This window comes from Trachurus japonicus, chromosome 23 (genome assembly GCF_045865225.1).
Source record: "Trachurus japonicus isolate A0001 chromosome 23, Traja_1.0".
In the NCBI taxonomy this organism is placed as follows: domain Eukaryota; kingdom Metazoa; phylum Chordata; class Actinopteri; order Carangiformes; family Carangidae; genus Trachurus; species Trachurus japonicus.
Genome location: NC_140929.1, coordinates 17,393,275 through 17,405,685, shown reverse-complemented (window position 1 = coordinate 17,405,685; position 12,411 = coordinate 17,393,275). Strand labels below are relative to the sequence as shown.

The following is a 12,411-nucleotide window of genomic DNA, read 5'->3' as shown; positions in this document are numbered from 1 at the left end:
ATATTTTATTAGCGTTATCCAGAAAGACAAATGATTTAAGGACGTCAGGTACGACCGACCGAAAAGGTAAAATATCAACATTTTAAGAGAGACTTACTGACCTTGTGCTCTGTCTTGGGGGTCCTTCAGAGTCTGTTGGCTGAACACCCTGCAATATGACTATCCACATCCAAATATGGTCATATATTGCCGCTTTAAGTGTGGGATATTTGGGAATCCAAAAGTAGGGACAAAAGTATTTCTTGAATAAAAATGTAAATAAGCTTAGTGTTGTTACTATATTTGTAGGTGTCATTACAAACATCAACACAATTATGCCCCAGTGCATAATTAATGTTTTTATTAAGATTTTTGACATTTTTAGCATATTTTTGTACATAGATTTTAAGCCCGGACGTTATCCAGGAGGGACAGTTTTGTACTTTTGAGCTAAATAGCTCCTTGAATTTTCATTTCTTATAGTAAATACTGCTGTGAATAAGTAAAGTGGGGAGAGTTGAGTAACAAAATGTAGTGTTTTAAAATGTTTATATATTTTTAACATTATAAATATGCTTCGGACACCAGAATTGACATGCCACGTCTTTGACCTATGTACAGTGTACAGTGTTAAGTGTTAAGGGTAGGTTTAGGGCAGGGGTTATCAACTATATTTGTTGAAGGGCCAGAATCTTTCTCAACAGACACCTTGGGGGCCGGACATTCAAATAGGCCGAGATTGAAATTAAATTAATCTTTTTGCCTAATAATGTATTTGTTTATAATAATAATAATGTATTATATTTTACCTGTAAGCTCATAATTTTCGTTTATACACATCTTTGGTGTTTGGTATGATATAAAATGAAAAATCTTGACTCCGCGCGCACAGTGAAATTCTTGGACTGGCGCAAGACGGACATCTTGCCAAGAATGTTTTCATTCATCAAGAATGAAAGTCTGAGGTTCGAAGACGATCAGATACCGTCGTAGTTCCAACCAAACGGCGATTCGGCGGCATTATTCTCATGACGTAGCATCCGCAAAACTGAAAGTAGGAAACGCTGGGCAACTCGCCCAGCATTTCCACCACTAATAATAATAACAAAATAACGATAAAGACAAAACGATATATTTATAATAATTCATTATTTATGTAATTATGCACAGGAAGTCACCTTTTATAAGCCTTGTCGGAATGGTGGGACGTTCGCATGTCAGAATAGTGGTATGTCGGAAAGGTGGTATGTCTAAATGATGGGATGTCGGAATGACAGCAGCATACCGTCTGGGACTAGGAAGCTTGTGCCTGGAGGATGATCGATGTAGTCATTTTTGTTTTTTTCTGCGGTTATAAAACACACACACACACAGTGCTAGTTAAGCAGCATTAGCAGCTAGATCTTACAATGTTGAACTGTTCTTATTAGTTTTGTCAAAAATATTGTGTTTACGCAAATAAATGTTAACGCCGGGGACACATCGGATGTGGAAGCGCCGTGAATAGCCGAGAAGCGGAGCCAGTTTCCTTTCGGTGCCCATGTTAATGTGTTGTTCACACCAGACCGCGGCCGGCTCACGCCCTGCAGCGATCGTTTCGGCATCTGGTCTGTTTTGTGCGCGAGCTGCGAGTGATTGCGTTAATCCTGGCAGGAAGTCAATCACAGAAACACGAGAGAATCTGGTCAATTCCACTAACATGTGGCCCACTAGCATTAATGAGCTAATAGCCTAGCACTAGCATTCACAGGCTAACTGGTTAGCTAGATAATCATAAAGATATAAACCATAATGAACGGCATAAAATGATAAACAAACATATCACACTCACTGGTCTCTGAACGCACACTGTGGAGCTCCCAACTCCCGACCGACACGGCAACAATAATAATCAGCAAAGTCTCTCCCTCTTTCTCTGTGGCACGTTTCCACCTGCTGCACGCTCTCACTCTGCTGAGGCTCCTTTTACGCCAGCAGGGGGCGCAGCGCTGTCACTCTATGCCTTTCTGAGGCTGTCCTTCAGCACAATACCCTCATTATCTACAGTTAGAACGAATCAAGCTCGACGTTAAGCACCCAAGCAGCAGGGATAGGGCATAGAAATTTAGTCCTGGTTGATTCTTTTTCAGTTAATTTATGAAAACTGTGTGAAAATAAAATTTAAACAATAGTTCATAGTGGCATTTGTTAAATGATCAGCTTCTATCCCGAAGTCATGCAGCTCCTTGATCATTTGCTCGTTTAAGTTGCAAGCTGTATTTTTAAGAGTAGAGTCAAATTCAGCTGTGGTTATGACGCGACTCTTCAACTTCCAATCTTCGCTGATGAAGTGACCAGTGAAAGCTGTGTATGCCCACATGTCAGTCGTAATTCCAGTGCCACAATCCAGAGCTTTATTGATCTCTTTTGCAAGTAGGCTATTTCTTTTTTTTTCTGTGGCCGTCGCTTTGGCTCTGTCGCGGACGGTTTGCCTGAGACACTGAGCTACAGCACAGAATCCACTACCAGATACGATGTCAAAGGGCCGCAGATCTTGACAGCATAGTTCAACACAGGCATTGGTGACATCTGATTTGTGTTGGGATTTTCGGGCATTTAAGGAATGCAGTTATATCACTTTGAGACATGTCCTTCTTCTTAGATCCACAAACATGCCTGCTCATGGTTGAAGTGCCTTGACTTGGCTGTCGGGGACGGCTCTCCATTCCGAAACCCCCCCACTCTGAAACACCGCTATTCTGAACGTCCCCCCGAAACACTGCCAGAGGCTAGACAGGCTAGAAGCATAATGAGCGTTATATTAATATGAAGTATTTGCTTGTTTTGCAGTTAATTATGCACATGATCCGTTTGACCTCCAAAAGGAAAAAAAGATAATTGCGCTGCCTCCGTTTCCTTTCTGATTGCGTCCGTCTGTCCGTTCGGAGTGGGGGTGTTTCGGAATGGGGGGTTTTAGCCTTTTCGGAATAGCGGGGTCTTTAGAAAAAATAGGAAACCCCGCTATTACGATAAATAGAAGTCTATTTTCGGAAAGGTGGGGTGTAACTGTGGCTGTCATGTTTGTATATTTTTTCACAAGTATTGCACTTCACATACCCGGTGCTTTTGTCTGCAGCAGCATGGACAAGTTCAGAAGATCTCCCCCAAACAGTAGATTTAGCCTGATTTTCTTTTGTTTTGAGTTTATAAATCCCAGATCGCAATCTCTCCCTCACCTCTTCTTCCATCTTCTTCTTCTTTTTTTTTAAGTATATTTTTTGGCTTCTTTGACTTTATTTGATAGCACAGTGAGATAGACAGGAAAGGGGGAGGCAGAGAGAGGGGGAATGACATGCAGGAGAGGTCCGCCCGACACAGGATTCGAACCGGGGACGCCTGCGTTGAGGACCGTAGCCTCTACATGGGGCAGCCGCTTTAACTACTGCGCCACGCACCGCCTCGTCTTCTTTTTTAATCTTCTTTTGTTTTGGCTGTTGCTTGGCGCTCTCGTGACGTCAGACGTGCATTTATGTAAACTATCAACAGTAAAGGAGTAGCCATAGCCAATATTCTGACATTAATACACATTAATAATTTAAGTCCAAATTTACAGTCGACAGCAAATGAAGCTAAATATTCCAAAAAGAGCATTTTCTTTTTTTCTTCTTTGTTTTAAGAAAATATGAGTGCTAAACTAGTAAAGTAAAAATAAACTACAGAGCAATAGGATATGAAAATAGTTCATTTTTTCAACTCCTGACGAACAATGACATGATTGATGAAGGATTTGTGACAGCTTGTTGTATGAGCCCTCCCTCTGATCACTGACCAAAAAAAACAAAAACAAAACAATATTCAACTCTAAGGTTTAACCAAGGGGGCAGTTGTCGGTCTGAGAAGTGAAGCTCACTTCCGCGTTCAAAAAACTGGAATCCCTTCGGCTTGCTCTGGGGGCTGGTGTCAGAAGGGAGCATTCCCCATAGACCCCCATGTTAAAATCGACGATTTTACATCCTCAATAAACATGTTAAAAGCCTGGTGTCAGAACGTTTTTTCGTCTCAATCGATAGTTTCTACCCCCGCACACACTCTGAGGGGGGTGAATTTTTTTTTAACTCTACCGTTTTACTGTTATTAGGTTAAAACTCTGGCCAATTAGGGCGCGGAAACGTTGTGTGACAGGTCCGAGCAGCTCCGTGGACAGCTGCTTCGAGGCCAGTGGGCGGGTTCTCGGCCGGCCAATCCAACATGGCGCTGTTCAGGCCGCCATATTTGAGTTACAAAAACGACTCCCCAAAACCAATGGGTGACATCACGGGTGCTACGTCCATTCTTTTTACAGTCTATGGGTTTAACAGACAACTCGATGTGAAATAAACACCGCAGAGTTGGTGGCCGTGGGAGGAGAAGGAAAAGATACAGAGATAGAGAAAAAGCAGAACACAGTTAAAACGACAGATGAAACAAATTACTTATCGAGAGACAGAAACATGGCTAACGGGAACACAGACGGACAGACATGACGAAGATGAAGAAATTACCTAAAATATGAGAATGACAAACATTTACAGATTAAATTAAGTATTGCACAGATTAATTTACAAAAGCATCAGAAATATACAGATATACAAACTGATAGAACATTTAGAGTTATAATGTTATATGTTATAATGTTTTTTAAGAAAGACAAAAACAATTTTTAGTGTCATAATCATCCAGGTGGTGGGAAGGGGAGAAAAAACAAAAGACAAAAATAAATCACTGGTCATCCCATTCATCATCATCTTCAAAGTCTTCATCATCTTCATCGTCATCATCCTCATCTGTGGAAGAGAAGACAAAGGTTACACAAGTTCAACTACAACATCTGGAAATGATACAACAACACAAGTGTGTAGTAGCACACACACGCACAAATGCCCTCTTTATTAACTATACCTTCTCTGAACACATTTTAATAACTACTTTAACATAGGAGAAATGTTTCCTACAACAAGAGGCTCGTAATGGAATAAAAGGTTGTTCGAGGGCTCGTGTGTTACAAGGCTGATGAGGAAGTGGTGAAAGTCCAATTTATATTTTGGCAACCAAGTGTCATCTGACAGATGCAGAAAATGACGCAAGGTCTAGTCTTAATGTCAAGCTGACACAGAGTTACAGCTGCAACTGCTCAGGAGTATCATTCAAGACCAAATAAACCTCTGCATGTCTCTTTGTCCCTAGTAAGGAGCCATCTCTGTGTGAGCATTTCACTTTTCATAATATGTGAATATGTTCTAATGTTTATGGTAAAAGGAAAAACCAGTCACCACGGATTACTCCTCAATTTCGAGTTGAATGAGTGGAGGTAATCCATCGGTAGGAAAATGCTCCTTGTTGTTTTGTTCATATGTTATTACTAACATCTAGATCATGCTCCTTTTAATATCAGTTAGATGGTTCAAGTTTCACTAATTCCCCTGGTTACATTATGGTTCTGGGGGGTCACTGGTTGGACAAGATGTTCAATAATGTAACCTTGGGTATGTGCTGGCTGAGTGTAGGGAGAGTGTATTTGTTTATGAATGTACCTGAAGAGTGAATAGCTTTGCTCCTTTTCTGCATCACCTCCATCAGAGCCCCTATACGATGCCAGCCGAGGGGGCCGGGGTGGAAGGAGCTGACTCTGTGTTTTCATCCCTCTGCAAAGAAATGGCACCATCAGTCAGAGTCAAGGCAAAGGAAATAGACTAATACAGGGGTTGCCAAAATTGTCCATGCCTAGGCCCCCTGAATAGCATTAGCTTCTTTGCAAACCCACTGAGTTTGAGGCTTGATGTCAGCCGCTAACCCACCAGGTTAACACCAGTTTATGATGTCATTAATTATATTTTAACTGGCAAGCAATTAGAAAGGTGAGCATGGCAAATAAGGTTACAATATGTTATGTTGTTACAGATTATATTTTATAATAATGCTCAAAATATAATAATTCAATTTTATTTTGTTATTGCATTTGTTCTCATCGTCCCTCAAATTTGCTGAGGACCCCCATAAACCACCTGCCGGCACCGCAGGACAGGAGGCCTCAGCCCCAACTTTGAGAACCACAGTATCAATACATAGTTGATTGACAGTTGAGGTGATGAATGAATGCTGACCGGTTTAAGGTCTGGCTGAGACGGAGGGTGAGGCGCCGCATGAATCGAGGCGTGAGTTAGTGGAGAGGGCTGCAGGGGTGCAGAGACGCGACCTCTGGATGGGGTAGGAGGCGGAGGGGCTACTCGCCCCCTGGTGGGAGGAGGGGGCCTCTGGGCCGAGCTGTGGTGTGGGTGAGGGGCCACCTCTGGATGGACGAGGTGGAGGAGCTGGGGACAGAGAGAAGAAATAAAAACTTAAATAGTTTAAACAGAAAGGGTTCACCGTGCAGCATTAAAAAAAAACATCATGTTAAGAATTACTCATATTTCATATGTAGAAAACCTCCATGAAGAGACAGCTGGAAGACGTGGGGTGTAACAGCACATCTGTCCAAGATGCTCATCAGTTCCCCAACTCTTTCTTGTATCAAGCCATGCAGTTATACGATTAAGCCACAGGGGGCAGCCTTCTCCCATGTAACTGGTGTTAATTTCTGATAGAAAAATGAAATTCATAATAATCCTCATAATGCGTTTACATGCACTTCAGTACCCCGATTTCAATCGGGTTTTTTAAGTACCCCGAATTTGTGTTTGCGCATGTAAACACCATTTCCCGATTCCAGAAATCGGGATAAGCTCATATCCCGATTTTGAGAAACCCGATTTTGCTGCCCGGAGAACTCCGAAAGAAATCAGGATACTGGAGCATGTAAACACAGTACCCCGATATCTGAAAGCTGCTCAGCCAGCTGACGTAACCGTTACCAGTAACTGTTTAGATCCCCATTGTGCGGTCGGTTTATCCAAACGACGGCTGTTTACAAGTTTGCTACGACGTTTTTCGGAGGAGTGAAGCTCCCCGTGTGTGAGCTGTGACCGGCATCACAGAGACAGCAACCCCGTCTCCTGACGTGCTCGCCGGTGTTGTGCCAGAAAAGGACTGCCTGCCAGAAAACGACTGACCCCCAGCGGGAACGCCTATCGGGGTGGTACCAACACATCCATGGGTGGTACTTGTCTCTCCACAGCGAAAGACCGCCTCCGACGGAAACGCCCACCTGCTGCAGCCGCTGCTGTAGCCGCTGCTGCAGCCGCTCCACAGCTGATCTGCATGAGTAGGCCACGTTGCATTGAGGAGTCATTCCGTCGTAGGTTACACCTTGTCTTTCAATAAACCATCAGGAAATTCATTTTGGCGGTATACTTTTATTGTTGTCGTTGTTATTTCAATAAACCACCAGCAGATTAATTTTGGCGGTATGCTTTTATTGTTGTTGTTGTTGCTTCTGCTGCTGCTGCTGCTGCTGCTGCTGCTAAACAGGTAGAGTATCCTTGTAAAAATAAAAACATAATATTAATACTACTACTAGGCTGCTACTAATATTTAGTAACATTACACATGCTTTTTAACCCATAAAATGCCCCCTGTATGCAAACCGCAATCTTCACGTACTGTAGGCCAGGGGTTCTCAACGTCTCACTCTGGGACCCACATTTTCCCATGGTCATTAAGTCGCGACCCACTTTTATAGAATTCAAACCAAGATTTAAAGGGATATGCCAACATTTTTTTTTTAGGCCTACAAGCAAAGTGCATTTCAGAGCACAGGAATGAATGCACAAAATAAAGACCCACAAAACAAAACAAGGTATTTTCACTGCATTCAGGCCACATTAATAAGAAAATGATATCTTTGCATTCAGAGAAAATAATAAGAAACTGAGGAGGACCATTACAACTGCTGCATGTGTGCAAGTGTCGTGTGCCTTTCAAAATAAGTTGTATTTCAAAATAAAAGACATGCAACATCACATGTGCATTAAATATTTACTTTTTTTTGACCAGCTGTCCATGACCCATCCAGAACAGATTCGCGACCCACTTTTGGGTCCCGACCCACCAGTTGAGAACCACTGCTGTAGGCTACATATTTCTGAAGCACTTTGCACACCAGGACAGGGCAGTCACTTTCTGGCAAAGCCTTGCCAGAAAGTGACTGCCCCCTGTATTTCAGGAATGCAAAGAGCAATGTTCACAAAAATCTCTGGAGTAATGCTAGAGGGTCCTAGGTGCATGTACAGTGAATTTGGTAAATATCACCCTTTGCATCCCTTTGTAACAGGGGCAGTCACTTTCTGGCAAGGCTTTGCCAGAAAGTGACTGCCCCCTGTTACAAAGGGATGCAAAGAGCAATGTTCACAAAAATCTCTGGAGTAATGCTAGAGGTTCCTAGGGGCATGTACAGTGAATTTGGTAAATGTCACCCTTTGCATCCCTTTGTAACAGGGGCAGTCACTTTCTAGCATTACTCCAGAGATTTTTGTGAACATTGCTCTTTGCATTCCTGAAATACAGGGGGCAGTCACTTTCTGGCAAGGCTTTGCCAGAAAGTGAACAGGGGGCAGTCACTTTCTGGCAAAGCCTTGCCAGAAAGTGACTGCCCCATGTTACAAAGGGATGCAAAGGGTGATATTTACCAAATTCACTGTACATGCACCTAGGACCCTCTAGCATTACTCCAGAGATTTTTGTGAACATTGCTCTTTGCATTCCTGAAATACAGGGGGCAGTCACTTTCTGGCAAAGCCTTGCCAGAAAGTGACTGCCCCTGTTACAAAGGGATGCAAAGGGTGATATTTACCAAATTCACTGTACATGCACCTAGGAACCTCTAGCATTACCCCAGAGATTTTTGTGAACATTGCTCTTTGCATTCCTGAAATACAGGGGGCAGTCACTTTCTGGCAAGGCTTTGCCAGAAAGTGACTGCCCTGTCCTGGTGTGCAAAGTGCTTCAGAAATATGTAGCCTACAGCAGTGGTTCTCAACTGGTGGGTCGGGACCCAAAAGTGGGTCGCGAATCTGTTCTGGATGGGTCATGGACAGCTGGTCAAAAAAAAGTAAATATTTAATGCACATGTGATGTTGCATGTCTTTTATTTTGAAATACAACTTATTTTGAAAGGCACACGACACTTGCACACATGCAGCAGTTGTAATGGTCCTCCTCAGTTTCTTATTATTTTCTCTGAATGCAAAGATATCATTTTCTTATTAATGTGGCCTGAATGCACTGAAAATACCTTGTTTTGTTTTGTGGGTCTTTATTTTGTGCATTCATTCCTGTGCTCTGAAATACACTTTGCTTGTAGGCCTAAAAAAAAATGTTGGCATATCCCTTTAAATCTTGGTTTGAATTCTATAAAAGTGGGTCGCGACTTAATGACCATGGGAAAATGTGGGTCCCAGAGTGAGACGTTGAGAACCCCTGGCCTACAGTACGTGAAGATTGCGGTTTGCATACAGGGGGCATTTTATGGGTTAAAAAGCATGTGTAATGTTACTAAATATTAGTAGCAGCCTAGTAGTAGTATTAATATTATGTTTTTATTTTTACAAGGATACTCTACCTGTTTAGCAGCAGCAGCAGCAGAAGCAACAACAACAACAACAACAACAACAATAAAAGCATACCGCCAAAATTAATCTGCTGGTGGTTTATTGAAATAACAACGACAACAATAAAAGTATACCGCCAAAATGAATTTCCTGATGGTTTATTGAAAGACAAGGTGTAACCTACGACGGAATGACTCCTCAATGCAACGTGGCCTACTCATGCAGATCAGCTGTGGAGCGGCTGCAGCAGCGGCTACAGCAGCGGCTGCAGCAGGTGGGCGTTTCCGTCGGAGGCGGTCTTTCGCTGTGGAGAGACAAGTACCACCCATGGATGTGTTGGTACCACCCCGATAGGCGTTCCCGCTGGGGGTCAGTCGTTTTCTGGCAGGCAGTCCTTTTCTGGCACAACACCGGCCAGACTACTCCGTCACCTCGGGAGAGAAGACGGTCGTTAATTAACTTACCCGTAGGTTTTTAGATGTTTACTGTCGGCTGGTTATATTCTTTTTAGGAGATAAATGCTGGTTTCATTGATGAAATCTAATAATTGTGGCAGTTGCCTTAGTTTGTTTAGTTAAATGAAAAGTGAAGCTTCATTTGTGTAACTTATTGGACAAAGCAGTGCTGCCTGGAGGCTCTGTCGCCTAACGTGTGTACAGAAATCACCACTTTTACATCAATAAAAGCATGTTTTACAATGAACCGATCAATCTGCATTGAATTTACCTTTCTTTTATTAAGTTATATAACATGGCAGCATTTTTAATTTGTAAATTTTCGGACCTAACATATTTCCTAGTAGTTGCGCTTCCTGTTGTAAATAATAAACATGAATGAAACACACATACGCACGAAGACGCAGTAATCAGAAACCGGGATACTGTATTTATCATGTATACAGAGATACTGAATAACCGGGTTTCTCTAAGTTCATGTAAACACCATACCCCGAATTTGATCAATAATCGGGGTACTTAAAAAACCCGATACTGAAATGCATGTAAACGCAGTCCAAAGAACAACTGTCTCTGATTACAGAAATGATACAATAAGTTGAAATCAAACCTATTCTAAAGTTGATAGAACCAGCGATTTGGTTTTCAAAAGATGCCAAGTGTTTGTACAGTTTACAAGTGTGGCTAAGGCTGAAGTTGCATAGCAGAAAAGTGATCACTGCACGACTGTTAATCCATCAATTTGGCTTAAACAGGAAGCAGCTTGTGCTGTAGGATTGCTGCATCTTTCATGGCACTAGTTAAGAGTCAAAAAGCCCCAGAATCAGGTAACAGAAGCACATTCAACTCAGACTGAGAGAGTACAACGGCAAACACTGCACTCACTTGAACTGACACTATATCACTGAAATCTCAGGTTACAGTACAATCCAACTCTACATGCACAGTCATGAGCTGTCACAGCAGGTCATGCATAGAAACCTACCACTCCACTTGGGCGGACCTGGGGATAAAATCACCACAAGAGTTAGATTGTCTTAAACTGACAACCAACCCATTAAAACATAAGGTGGGTATCAAAAACCAAAAAAATGTGCACAGAGTAAAACTGTATCACCACACAGGGCATGTCCTGACAGTCTGTATGTGGTTGCATGTCTGCCTTACCTTGTCTCCGGAGCTCATCCTTGACAGCTTCTACGCCTCCTTTCTTCTCGATGAAGTTGCAGATGACCTTAGAAGTCTCCTTGTCCTTCAGCTGAGCCTCGGAGATGCCACACATGTCAAACAGGTTCTTTAGCTCTGGGTCCAGGTTATTCAGCTGAGGAAAAACACACACCAGGGAAGACCTGACATTTAGTAAATACATCAATTGTGTAACCTGCAAAGATGGCTGCACTGTAAGTGTGAGTTTAGGTTACAACTATTAAAAACTTCTGCACATCCACAATGGCAGACAGGTGCGTTGGAGAGGAACAGCTGGGCCACAAGACAAAGAAAAAGGAGGCTCCCGCACACTGTCTTCACTTGCACAATAGTTTTAATAGTTTACAACGTTTTGGTCCAAAGGACCTTCGTCAGGTAATGTTCTCATAACCTGACGAAGGTCCTTTTGGTTTACAACGTTTCAACGTTTCAATTATGTAACCTGCAAAGATGGCTGCACTGTAAGTGCAGTTTAGGTTCCAACTACTAAAAACAGACAGGTGCGTTGGAGAGGAACAGCTGGGCCACAAGACAAAGAAAAAGGAGGCTCCCGCACACTGTCTTCACTTGCACAATAGTTTTAACAGTTTACAACGTTTCGGTCCAAAGGTCCTCCAGTTAGGCACCTGAATGACGCCGTCGGCAAACCAATCATTTTACTCGACGGGAGAAAGACGGTAAAACGTGGGTGACAACATTGTCACGCCTGTATTGTTTTGCCTTGTACTGGCAGAACACTTGTTTACATAGACGCTTAAATCCTGTTACATGCAGCGTCTGTTGTCAGTCTGACTTCTGCTCGATTTTACGTGAACGCAACATCAAGAATACGTTCCGATATGCAACCGCACCGCTAGATGGGGATAATTCCTACATACTGGGGCTTTAACAAGTGAACCAATAAAAGCTAATTTAATAAATTGAGGGACAAATAATCTCATTAAACTGTAGCCGAAACTGGCAGCATGTTCATTATGTCGTGCTACTATGGGTTCCACAGTGGATAAGTTAGGTGCAAGAACGGTCCTACACATAGCCTACTGCACATGACGGCATGACCTATGTGTTAAGAGCTGTGATTTTATGAGCTTTGCAGTTCAGTGTCACATTCAGTGACTGACATGGATGACTGCTGTTTGACAATTAGCTCTTTTTTATCATCAGATAGATCAGTTATTTCTTGTTTTTGAAGTTACACGTTGCTGTGTGGAGCTGTAAAATGTGACCATAATATTAGCAATGATGCTGCCACCTAGTGGTGCGGGGTGACA

General features: G+C 42.6%; 1 protein-coding gene across 2 annotated transcripts; it reads right to left on the bottom strand.

Annotated features, from left to right (window-relative positions):
- Positions 1-4,352: 4,352 nt before the first annotated feature.
- On the bottom strand, positions 4,353-11,366 carry LOC146962785 (uncharacterized). 2 transcript variants are annotated; one of them, XM_085769328.1, is made up of 5 exons: positions 11,102-11,366; positions 10,920-10,937; positions 6,099-6,305; positions 5,529-5,639; positions 4,353-4,781 (listed from the first exon to the last, which is right to left on the bottom strand). In XM_085769328.1, the coding sequence occupies exons 1-3, from the start codon at positions 11,301-11,303 to the stop codon at positions 6,103-6,105; spliced, it is 423 nt and encodes a 140-aa protein (XP_085625454.1). In that variant the 5' UTR covers positions 11,304-11,366; the 3' UTR covers positions 4,353-4,781; positions 5,529-5,639; positions 6,099-6,102. The 2 variants fall into 2 exon arrangements, with proteins under 2 accessions (XP_085625454.1, XP_085625455.1); XM_085769329.1 differs by lacking the exon at positions 10,920-10,937 and having other exon boundaries at positions 4,354-4,781; positions 11,102-11,357.
- Between the last annotated feature and the right edge of the window lie 1,045 nt (positions 11,367-12,411).

Coding starts and splice junctions, on each gene's coding strand:
- LOC146962785 (XM_085769328.1), bottom strand. CDS start 11,303: ATGTATTTACTAAATGTCAGGTCTTCCCTGGTGTGTGTTTTTCCTCAG.